The sequence below is a fragment of the Euleptes europaea genome, chromosome 10, assembly GCF_029931775.1.
Source record: "Euleptes europaea isolate rEulEur1 chromosome 10, rEulEur1.hap1, whole genome shotgun sequence".
NCBI lineage: Eukaryota > Metazoa > Chordata > Lepidosauria > Squamata > Sphaerodactylidae > Euleptes > Euleptes europaea.
In genome coordinates this window covers 66,006,260-66,018,779 of record NC_079321.1, presented here as the reverse complement: position 1 = coordinate 66,018,779, position 12,520 = coordinate 66,006,260, and the positions used below count along the sequence as shown (strand labels likewise).

Here is a 12,520-nt window from a genome sequence, read left to right as displayed (position 1 = left end):
TTCATATTTTATCTGAGCATCCTAAGCAGCTCTGCCCCCCCTTCAGGATTGCAAAGTAAATCTGTCTATTGCAGGTAAATTTTATGTGTAACAACTACTGAATAAAATTTCTTCCTGGCTGAATGATAAAAAGATTTGGGTCCAGATTAGGTTTTTGTCCTGATAGATCTACAATTGACCACTTTGTGTGGTCAACTGACCACATGGTGTGTGTGGGATAGATCTGCAATTGACCATGTGGTGTGGATGAGAAGAAACTATTATCTGCTTTTCTTAATTTAAAGGTGGCCTTTGATTCTATCCCTAGGAACTTTCTGTGAAATAAACTGAATAAACAGAATTATGATGGACAAAAATATTTTTGCTTATTCACAAATTATCTTCCTTATAAATAAATTGTCTGTTAATTATGAAAAATCCAAAATCATGGTCTTTTTAAAGACCTGGAGATATTTCTGCTGCACAGTCAAGAGTAATGTTATTGAACAAGTTCAACAGTTTAAATATTTTGATTTAAATGTACAATATAATAACAGATGGACAGTGGAAACATGCACATAATTTGGCCAATTTGCAGCATGTCTGCAGTGATGCTTCTTTTATGTTCAGGGTAGCCAATATGTCCCTGCAGCCATTTGTGTATTTAATGCTAAACCCATAGCTCAGCTATTATAGGGGATCCCCATTTGGGTTAGCTCATTTAATTAGCTTGTTCTTTCTTGCCTCACAATTTGGGTGTTCCAAATTGTGTAGGATATGCAGCCATGTGTTGAGACTAGGTTGAGTCTCTCAGAAACAAGAGTTTGGCTTCAGACCTTGACATTTTGGCTGCGCCTCGTTTTGATATCTGAATACCCTCATTTTGTGCATATTGTCTGACTCTTTTTCAAGCAATTGGTTGCGTTTAATTTTGCGGAAAATCAAGTCAATTGGCATTTTACTTGACTCATTTTTCATGTTGGAGAAACAACAAACTTTTAGACTGTTGCGCCATAGATTGTTAGATATAGAGAGACTAACTCTGTACTCATTAGCAAATACGGCATGTTCCCCACTTGTGTATGGTATAGTGCCTGATTATGGGGTTCCAGCTGATTATTTCTTGTACATCAAATCCTTGCAAATCCACAGAGTTTTTGTGCTTGCAAGGTTCAATGTTCTGCCTTTAGCAGTCCTGTATGACAGATTCTTGAGAATGCCTCATCAGGAAAGACTGTACCCATGTAGAGTTAGAGCTCCTGAATTTTTATCTCATGTTTTGCTTTATTATAATTTTATACTGAGTTGAGGTACTCTTTAATTAGCCCTCTTTTATGCAAGTGTAAAGGTTATTCTGATAAGCAGCTAGTTTTATATCTTCTATCTGACAGGAACCCTCATATCACTAACCATGTAGCTAGGTATCTTCAAGCTGCCATGAGGCTCCAGGAATTGTCAATAACTCTGCATAATTTCCTTTTACTTCTTCAAAAGTTTATGATCATTACTTTGTGTTATTTCTTGATGTTGTCTGATCCGATTTGTTGATCTGATCTGGAACAACATTTTACAGACTTCATAACATATAGCTGGATGATATTCTTTAGCACTACTTTGACTTCTGGCATTACTATTTTCCATCCTTTATTATATGAAAACCTGAGCTCTTATTATATGCTCCATTTACAAAAGAATTTGGCACCACACATTGCTGCTTTTATAGTATTTAATTTCTTGAACTATTTTGAGGTTTCACACTGTACCATCCTAAATACAGTCCTAAACAGTTACACCCTTGTAAAAGCCTTTGACCTCAATGGCTTTAGAATGGCGACATTCTGTTTAGGATTGCATTGTAAGTTACCTAATACATTCCTGGATGAAACATTAGTATTGCCAGCCACTGATTATACCTTTTTTGGGTTAGTTAATCATACAGAAGGCAGAGGTAAATGTCATTCAGAATACACCTGAATGTTTAAAATCCAATCAATTTTAAGTTAATCACATAAACATGGTGGATTTATATTTAGGTTTTTGTTGTTTCAAGTTGAATCCCAGTAACATGATGCTTCCTCACCATTCCCGGCTACAGGTCAAGAAAGGCATGCTGTAGTGTTGGCTGCAGAAACGGTGTTGTTCAGGGTGCACCTGCTGCCTGGGGGTGGGGTGGGGACAGCTGATCTTTGCCCGTGTTCTGCAGTACTGTTGAGCGCACTTCGAGGCTACCTTGAAGCTGGCCTGAAACAGCGCTATACAATGTCAAGCCGGCCAGCCTGAGGAGGCGGGAGTATGACTTAATGGCAGGCACGTGACCAGAGCCATTGTCAATTTGCAGGGGAGGGGGAAGGGCGGGAAACACGAAGCCAGTAGCATGGGCGGGGGGGAGGTAGAGCAGAAGCACTTCCCGCTGCAGAATAGCAGTCCGTCCCCGAACTCTCAGCCCCAGACTCCGCCCTTTGATTTGATTGACAAGGAGGCGAACGTTTTAGTTTCACCGTTTGGGCCCCCTCAGTCGTAGGGACCCGAAGGGGTGGGATTAGCTCTGGCTAATAGTAACGAACAAATGACTGGGAGGCGGGGTTTCTCTCTGAATGACAGCTCAGGAGATAAACAAGCCCCAGTGCGAGACTCTCTATCAATCCAGCCCGACTTTAGACCATTTTTCTTCAGCGTGCAGGCAGGCCGCTGCAATTCAAATAAATAAAGCACAAACTAGCCTGATTCCACTTCAGACTACGCTTCTGTACAACGTGTGACTCTTCTGCCACTGCCCAGCAACGTGAAGAGTCAGCAACTTCCCAGCACTCGCTCAGCAATTACCGGGGAGCGCGGAGCAAGTACGCATGCGCTTTCAGGCTATGTCGTTGCAAGCGTCTCTGGGAGTTGTATTTTTTTGCCTCCCAGCTCTCTCCAGACGTCTTCGAAGCCGTCCTCCGTCCAATACTACCCGACCCAGGATCCCTCGCGACCCTAGCTATTGGAAGCCCTAGTCGAAGCGGGTGGCGGCGGAGCGAACTCTTCAACCCCCCCCCCCCGTCATCCAAAACAAGGAAATGGTGCCCGGCGCGGTGGCTCGGTGTTTCTGCGTCTAACGCTTCTGTGACCGCTGGTCCCACCGCCGCATCTCCCCTTCTCCCTCCCCTCCGCCCCTTCCATGGGTGAGAGACATGGACTACGAGTTCAAATCCAAGCTGGCGGCCGAGCGCGAGCGGGTGGAGGATCTGTTCGAGTACGAGGGTTGCAAAGTCGGGAGAGGCACCTACGGGCACGTCTACAAAGCGCGGCGCAAGGACGGGTAAGAGGGGAGCGGGCGGGGGAAATCGGCCGGCAGGGGAGATTGCGAGGACAAGGCGACGTCGATCGAACTTCTCCGCTTCGCTGCCTCAAGCGGCGGCTGTTGCGACGGGTCGGCCACTATCTTATTTCCCGCGCCCCACCTCCCCTCCCCCCCCCGCTAGAGGCGGTTGAGGGCGGGAACAAACTTCGCCTCGCGCTAACCAACGCCCGCCCGGTCACGTGCTGTGAGGGCGTGAAGGCGGGTCAGGGCTGAGCGTAGGTGTGCGTATTTTGGACGGGCCGGCAGGGGATTGGGCCAGGGTCTCTTTCTCTAGTAGCAGAAAAGGGCAAGAGTCCAGTAGCACCTTAAAAACTAACAAAAATATTTTCTGCCAGGGTATGAGCTTTCGTGAGACACAGCTAACAAAAGACTAACAGAAATATTTTCTGGCAGGGTATGAGCTTTCGTGAGCCACAGCTCACTTCTTCAGATCCAGCTAGAATGTGAATCCATCTGTCTTTAAGTAGAGGAGAGTGAATTCAGACAAGCATTGGTAGGTAAATGTTAACAGTATGTAAATGCGAATAGCAGGCGTGATGGGATTAGGTGTGGTTTCTTCCCCACTCCTGGCGAGGAGTCAAGCCGCGGACTCTTCCTCTGACAGGTACACACAAGACCATCCTTCCCAGCTCCAACTGTAGAAATTCATCTCCAAAAAAGGGGGCGTCTGAGTCGGCAGCGAAGGGGGTTCTTTCTGCCTGTCCAGAGTGGGCCCTTTCCTCCTTCGAAGATCCTGGAGGAAGTAGTAGAAAAGGGCAAGAGTCCAGTAGCACCTTAAAGACTAACAAAAATATTTTTGTTAGAAACTGCTGAATTACAGTTGATGTTCAAACTAAAGACAATGCATTTACCTGGGCTGAATAAAGACCTTGCATTCATGGCTCATGACCAATGCTGATTTCTCCACACCCATCTCTCCCCTGGACATCACAGACTCTTCTGCATACCACACCTAATCCCATCACGCCTGCTATTCACATGTACATACTGTTAGCATTTACATACTAATGCTGGTCTGAATTCACTCTCCTCTACTTAAAGACAGATGGATTCACATTCTAGCTGTATCTGAAGAAGTGAGCTGTGTCTCACGAAAGCTCATACCCTGCCAGAAAATTTTTTTGTTAGTCTTTAAGGTGCTACTGGACTCTTGCCCTTTTCTACTACTGCAGACAGACTAACACAGTTACCCACTGTGAATTATCATCACTGGAGGAAGTGTTAACGTGTGCGGTGCGGTCTTGACCAGGATGAAAATTAAGCGAAACAAAGTTTCCTTATTGTGTAATTGGGTAGATAGGTCTTGAGCCCACGCTTCGTTTTCAACTGTTCGGCGTCTGTAAGGCTGGGTACGGTTGTCTTCGAGGCAGCACACAAGATGCATGCTTAAGATAACCAGTTGTACTACTCGTTCCACAAGTACTTCTGGAGCTATAAAGATACTATCAGTTTGGAGAACAGTAGGCCAATGTAGAGGAGAGTAGCCTCATTCAGTGCAAGATGGCTTTACTAGCTAGTCTCCAGGACTGTTCTGGATCTGTAAGTTTATAGTAATACATGTGTGTATCTTGGGATACACTCTTGTTTGTATTGTGTGTGTGCTTTCCCCCCCCCTTTAAAGTAATACATGTGTGTATCTTGGGATACACTCTTGTTTGTATTGTATGTGTGCTTTTCCCCCCTTTAAAGTAATTTTAATCTATTTTTTGTGATCCGGAATAGAAGTTTTTTACTTATTTATATTCTGCTTTTTCTCCCCAACGGGGACCCAAAGAGGCTTAATACACACACACACGGAGAAGGTACCAGGAAAAGATAAGGAAGAGGCTTCCCATTGCTAAGCCCTCTTTGGCCTTTGCACAAGGACTGGCATCTCTGGGCATTCTCTGTGTGCAGAGAAGACATCAAACTCAGGGAGATGTTCCTCAACTGCTGCTAACTGGCAGGATCTTCCCCTGTTCCTCCCCTGCCAGATACACAGGCTGATATTTTGGAATCCCTTGTGACCATAAGCATTCAACGGTTTTATGTTTGCTACTCTGAAAAACAAATCTAGACCTTTTAGGACTGCACCCTTTTGACAAATCCAGCAATTTTGAGGCTATAGATGTGCCTGAAAGTCTGACAAGACTAGCACCAAATCTAAACAGCTTGTGAGTAAGGCTACAATACTGTGGATAAACTTGGGATACACCCTATTGAACACAGTGGGATTTGTTTGAATAAATATGCATAGGATTGAGCAGCATGTCATTGATTTTAGGAATAGATTTTAAATTATTGCAGTTTGTAGCTCTCCTGTACAGACATTCAACATAATGTCCCGGCTGTGACGGCGACTGTAGCAGAAATCATGGTTGCTAGAGGTGGATCATTATAACATACTGGGGGGTGGGGGATAAGCACAGCTATTGTATGAGGAAATAATGTCTTCCCCGGTCAATAAATTTATTTTAGAATGTCAGGCACGTAAATAAATGTCATCTTGTAGGGAACTGCACTTCTCATGTACTTCTTCTCAGTTGAGCACTTTACAAAGTTATTTATATGAGTACCTGCTGTACAAGTTTCATGCAGAGGGTAAAAATAAAAGGTTGTAAAAGATCAGGATTCACAGTCAGCTTCCCAAACAGAGAGGAAGAAACAACATGTCATAGACATTTGTGTGCAGCTTTAATGAGTTCATCCGTAATATGGACTTTGAGAGACATTGCCCCCAGACAATATTTGTATTCCTTTTCAGCACATTTGTCTGTTCTGTTTGTTTCTGTGTATTTATGGCTGTATCTTAGTGTTGTTGATTCCTTAAAAATACAGACAGCTTGCAGGGGATCCTAGTGGTCCCTTGCTTAGGTGCTGATCAGGCCCATATCTACTTAACATCTGCAATGCAGTGGTATATCACCAGAGTCACTGAGGAAATGACATTTGGCAAAGATCGGTGAGGTGTCATTCAGTCAATCATGATCTAGTGCTTTTGTCTAAAATAGCAAAAAGCCTCACTTTAGTTAGGCAAATATATGATTAGACAAACTTATACCATCTTCTTTAACAACAGAATAGGTGTTGTCATAAATTGTGGATTGTGCCTTCTTCCTTCACAAATAATGCCAACTTTGAAGTCACTAAAGCAATCTAAACATGAACAATAAAAATGTACAGTCTGATTCCTGTTAAAATCCGCCCTTGTTTGTCTCATTTAAACTAGTGGTTTTCAGTAGTTTTGGTATTCATATGAATAGCAGTATCCATCCCATGTCCTTTTGTCGTGACTGCTGCAATGCCATTTTCCCACGCTGGAAAGAAGAGTGTTGTTAGATTACAATAAAATCTGTATGCATCTCAAAACTCTTTGCTTTTATTGTAAAGAGCAAATCTCTAGTCCTTATGGCTGCAAAAATATTCTTGAAAATGGTTATGCGATGCCTGTTAATATCCAAGAAGCCAAAGATGTGGTAGGAGTTAAGATTTTCCAGTGGCTGGAGGTTGTTTTTTTTAGCGCGGTATAGCTCCTTGTTGCTTCCTATGACTGACAAACCCAGAATAAACTATTCTTACTAAGAGAATTGTGCAAATTTGTTTAATTTGTGTAATATATGCTGATTGCAGAATTTAGCTGGGGGGGGCAAAATTCTAAAATATTCACTTCTCTTACTAATGCAGCTGCATTTCTCACATCTTCAAAGCTTAGACTTGCAATCCTGCAAAGAATTGCTACAGAGTTTACAACTGTCCTCTCTGTCTGTACTAGTTCTTAAAGTCTAGTAATCATTAAGTGATTTTCCTGGCTAAGAAAAAAGCACTGTAATGATGTGGAAGGGGGCGTGAATGGACCAAGAGTGGGAGGGGAGGAGAGGGAAGCAGGGGGGAGCGAGGCAGAGTGCGAGGGGCAAGATAGTGTATGATGCGGAGGCTTTCATCAACAAGGCTAGTTAGGGTCCCCTGACCTGTGATTTTGTGAAATTTGGAGGGTTTGTTTATAGAGCTTTTAAAAGTGTACCTGTATACCATTTCTGGTGTTTTTGATTTCAAATCCAGGTTTGTTTTTATTTCAGAACTTTTCTTATATAAAATATCTTTCAGTATGATTTTTACTGTGTAACAGTTACATTGCCTGTATCGCTTGTTAGTTAAATTTATGATACATATGCAAGAATAAGCTCGTGACTTTCTCTGGTGAGAGATTAATTGCTGTATTTTCTTTGATGCAGTTTTCGTAGAATGCTGACCACAAGTCTAGCTAACATAGTAGCTATTTTACTTAGCTTGCTTCTAATTTTTTTCTGAAGAGATTGTATTGTGAAATACCTTGGGAACTGCTTCTTCCTTTATGAAGGGTTTTATACACTAGCAGCACCTTGACTTTCATGTAGTATGCTTAACACAGTAGTGTGAGCAGGAGTAAAATCTCAATGTTTAATATCACAGGGAAAGTGCTAATGATTAAAAGAATGCTAAACATTCTGGGGTGGAATTAGTACAGCAGTTTGAGAGTAGTTCTGTAAACGTTTGCCAGATCTTTCAGTTTATTTTATGGTAAAATGATGTAATGTTAAAACCATATTTATGAAAACTGTAGTATACTGACAATTTGTGCACATATTAAGCAGAACATTTCAGGGATGAATTAGAGAAAGGAATAAAGGTGGTGAAAACCTAGTTTAATTTTGAGCCTTATTGTTAAAGTTATCACTTCAGGAAGTTTAACTTAATGCTATCCTAAATCCATGGATTTTAATGGACTCAGATGGTTTAAAAGGCATTAGATAAATTGTTAAAATGAAGTTTTTTAATTGTGTTCTTCCAAGAAAATAGTTAAGAAAAATAGTAAACCTTACATCTGCACAGTTGCATCAAATCTGGAAATCTTAGTATTAGTTTAAAGCATGCCTTTAAAAAATCACAATAGGTTTAATGACACTGCTGCTCACTTAACCTTGAAGTTCTAGGAGTATTTCACTGTTTGCCAGCGAATCTCATCTGAGCTGCTGTATGCAGTTTTGAGGTGACCCGTTAAGTAATTTTAGAAAAGAACTGCCAAAAAATGCTAAAGCTGCATTAAGCATTCTGCTGAAGAGATTGGACTAGTTTCAGAATAGAAAAATCAGTGGTAAAGTTTTTAGTGTGAGAATGTTGTTGGTGAAAGGAGGCCTTGAGCAGTGTTACAATCTGAAACTCCATAGAAACCCAGCAGTGATGCATATTTATAGTTCACCAGTCACCATGGTACCAAAGCACTGCTGTAGCTAAAATTCATGCTAAAGGTTCCTATAGATTGTTTCAACATCCTTCTTAATCTTCCTGCAGACTAACAGACTGAGAGAAGAGATTCTGTTTGCCTGCTGCTCAGAAGAGTGAAGGCATTTAGTACTTAGTATTTTTGGAATTTTGCTCCTGTGACGTGCCCCTTTATATTTTTCTATTATGAAAAAATAAATCATATTGAATCATAATTTATTGTTATGAGAGTGCTTATAAAACAACTATTCTTGAATAGTTAGAAAACCAAATTCTAGACATGGTAACTTTCTCCATCCTAATGAATGGTGGCATCGCCAGTGGCATATCTTTTGGATCAGTTTAGGGTCCATGTCCTATTACACACTATATTTGCTTTAACCCTTTCATCTGCTACCTTTTCCTCCCTGAAAAAATGTCACTCAGGTGAAAGATGGGTACCAGTAAGGGGGTTACCACGTTATGTATTCCCAGCGATGTATTAAGAGTTTGAAAATGTTATAAAAAACATCCCTTTAAAATGGTTTTTGGATGCTAGGGCTAAAAAATGGTTGGAAGACGTCCTCACAGTTAAAGGGGCCAAACAAAGTGCAAACAGTATTTTTTATAAAAGTTTCAAACTCTTAATACATCGTTGGGAATACATAGAAAGTGCGAACAGTATTTTTAAAAACATTTTCAAACTCTTAATACATCGCTGGGAATACATAATGCAGTAACCCCCTAAGTTTCCTCAGCAGGTAAAAGCAGCTCAGAGTAATGTTTTTCACTGGGGAAATAGGGGCTATTTAACTTTTCCTCCCCTATCTGTCCCCATGTTGTTATTGCAAATACAGCCCAAGCAAGCTGTATGTGGTTCTTGTAGGTTATCCGGGCTGTGTGACCGTGGTCTTGGTATTTTCTTTCCTGATGTTTCACCAGCAGCTGTGGCAGGTATCTTCAGAGGAATATTACAAGAACCAATGAACTCTGACCGTGAAAGCCTTCGACAATAAGCTGTATGTGGTTTTTTTATTTTAAAAGTCTTTTTCTAAAAAAACACAGATGATGTAACAAAACTTGACCCTTAGTTTCTGTAACACTTTATTGAAATATTTTACCTCATTTCTGTATCATAAGATGTACACAAGGTAGCTAATTACCTAAAATAGTCCAAGCAAGAAACCAGCCCAATAATATAATAATGAAACTGATGCAGCACTAAACCCATAAAAGTTAAGAAATTAACAGTAACCTAAACATAACTGAAAGCACAGGTAAATAGTATATGGAATTCACCTAGAAAAAAGTGTTAAAGTGAATGCCAGGTGAATTTGACTGGGGTGCCAACATAGAAAATACCTATCCTCTGGTGCTATTCAGAAAAGAGCTTCAAATTTTATCCAAATTGATAGGTGGTTTTATAAAAGAGCAAATTACCCTTTTCTTGGTTCCCAGGTCAAATCTAACACCTTGAATTGTGCCTGATAATAAACTAGAAGCAAACAAAGCTCTTTCAATGTGGGAAAAATTAGTCCCTATGTCCGTTGCCAGTCAATCTGACCAGCTGAGTTTTTGAGCCAAAGCAGCCCCATGTACAATACATTCAGTTAGTCAAGCCTTAATATTACCAAAGCACAAATAACAATGGTAGTATTATAGTAGCTAGTCTTAGAGGGGAAAAGAACGAGGCAAACACATAAGTCCAGCATTATTTATTTCAAACTCTAAATAAATCTGTTACTGAAGGTGAGAAACCTGAGCCTCAGGCTATGTGTAGTGTTTGTGATTTGCAAATGCTTCCTAGTTTAGACTTCCTAAGTCTGCAGTCAGAGTGAACTAATAGAGGCTTAGAGATGAATAACATCTGTAAGGTAATTAAACATGAATCTCAAAAACTGATGATCATGCTGGTACAAATGTCTCAGGAAGGAAAGATGGTCAGTTATGCAACTTAAAAACATAGCAACTGGTAAGCTTGAGATACTATCACATGCTAGAAATGTGTTGATCAATGCCTGCTTATAATGCTGTTGTCTATCAGCAGCCAAATTGCCTCAGACCCAGAGCCTACACCAGTTACTGCAGCCTCTTTCACGCGATCTGCTTCCTGCTGTTGAGATTACTTTTCCTCCAGGAGGAATCTAGTAATTCCTAAAGCTATTGTTTTTTGGACTGTTTGGATCTTAGAAGTATAGGTATCACTGGCAGACTCTTATTTTGCCAGTCATGAGGATGTGACTTTATGATGGTTCCTATATGCCAACTAACTGCTTCTTTTTCTCCACTTCATCTCTGTCGTGTGTAGGATCGTTTAGAGAAATGCCATTGTGAACTTGAGTGTACATGGAAACTTCACAGCTTTTCCCATTAATGCAGTGGTTTCAGAAAATTCTGTTGCAGCTGCAGGAATAGATGCAGGCTGTCCCTATGTAAAGTCCTGCTCTGCTGAGGTTTCAAGTAATTCTGTTTGTGTGGAAAGACTGGACTGGAGAGAGAGAAATTTGACTGGATTTCCATTTGTGAACTGTTCCCCACCCCCCTTGCTTACATTTTCACCCAGGTTGCTTCTGACTGTTATCTATAGTCAGAAGACCTTCTTGCCTTGCCTGCTTCAAAATATTTTCTTCCCTTTTAAATACTTTCAGATTGGAGAGTGTGACCTTTGTTGTAGACTATCTTTCTAGTTTACATCTGTGAAAGCATTTATTTTCTTTGTTCCCTGTCTTCTTGCTGAGACAAAACAGATTATAAAATATAACATGATGCATTCAGTTGCCATAAGACTGTGAATGGACAATTCTAGTACAGTTCTAATTCCTTGAGCCAGAGCATTGCAGTGGCAAAGGATGCCCCTTTTCTAATCTGATGTAGTAAAGGCTGTAGAGTAGGGACTGCAGCTGGCACATTGGTGTCTTATAACCTGCTTGCCAAAAATCTTGTTAATCGCTAAGTATTGTTATTTGCATTATGCATCTACATGTGTTTAATCAATCCCAGTGAGTTCAGGAGATTCCCAAGTAAGTGTGCATAGGATGGATGGAGAAGTTATATTGATGACTAGAATAATCATAGGGTGGTGGCAATGTGTGTTTGGTTGATGCATCTTCAGTAATGGACATGCTTTTTCTCCAAGGATACTTTTTTTTTTTTTTTTTTTTTGCAAAACAACAGGCTGTGTATGTGTGTGTGCCTCAAAAGGCAGTCCTTACGGATACCATGATCAATGGTATCAAAAGCCATTGAGAGATCCAGGAGAATTAACAGGGTTTTATTCAACTTCTGCTTTGCCTTTCTAGAAGTCCTGATAGCAGATTTTGTTTGTATATGTCTAAACCAGTGTTCCACAACTTGGCACCTGCCATTTCTCCTGACACTCGCTGTGCTTTTCAGGAAGTGGGTGGACCCATTGTAAGGCTGCAGTTCTGACTGGCTGCCTTCATTCCAATGAAAGGGTTTCCCACAGGTTCAATAGTAGCTGTGGCTAATGGAGGAAGACTGGTAGGAACCTGGGCATTTGCTGTGTGTTTCCATTTCCCTCCTTTCACCCTTCTGGGTTTTCCTTCCTTTCCCTTTTCTCCTTTGAGAAATAAACTCATATACTTTTAAATATATTTTTTTTTACAAAGAACCACCAAAATAACCAAAACTATTTATTTACTTTGTTCATATCTTGCCTTTCACTTCAATGGGGACCCAAAGCAGGTTACATCGTTTTCCTCTCCTCGATTTTATGCTCTCAGCAACCTGTGAGGTTGGTCAGGCTAAGTGTGTGTGACTAGCGTCACACAGCAAATTTCCATATGGCAGAATGAGGATTTGAACTTGTTCTCTCGGACCCTACTTTGACTCTCTGACCAGTATACCCCACTAGTATAATAATTACAGGTTATTAACAAGGGAAGCTACAGAGAAATTTTAATAATAGGACCTTGACACACCAATTGTTTGAATAAGGAGCTTCATGTGTTCAGCATGGTTGCC

At 40.9% G+C, this 12,520-nt stretch overlaps 1 protein-coding gene across 2 annotated transcripts in view; it reads left to right on the top strand.

The window, feature by feature from the left end:
- Positions 1-3,030: 3,030 nt before the first annotated feature.
- The window catches only part of CDK19 (cyclin dependent kinase 19), a 109,813-nt gene continuing 100,323 nt past the window's right edge, over positions 3,031-12,520 (top strand). Inside the window, exon 1 of one of the 2 annotated variants that reach the window (XM_056856930.1) lies at positions 3,031-3,277. In XM_056856930.1, the coding sequence (XP_056712908.1) occupies positions 3,150-3,277 (128 nt within the window). In that variant the 5' untranslated portion in view covers positions 3,031-3,149. The remainder of the gene's footprint in view (positions 3,278-12,520) is intronic. The other variant, XM_056856932.1, reaches the window with a different exon arrangement.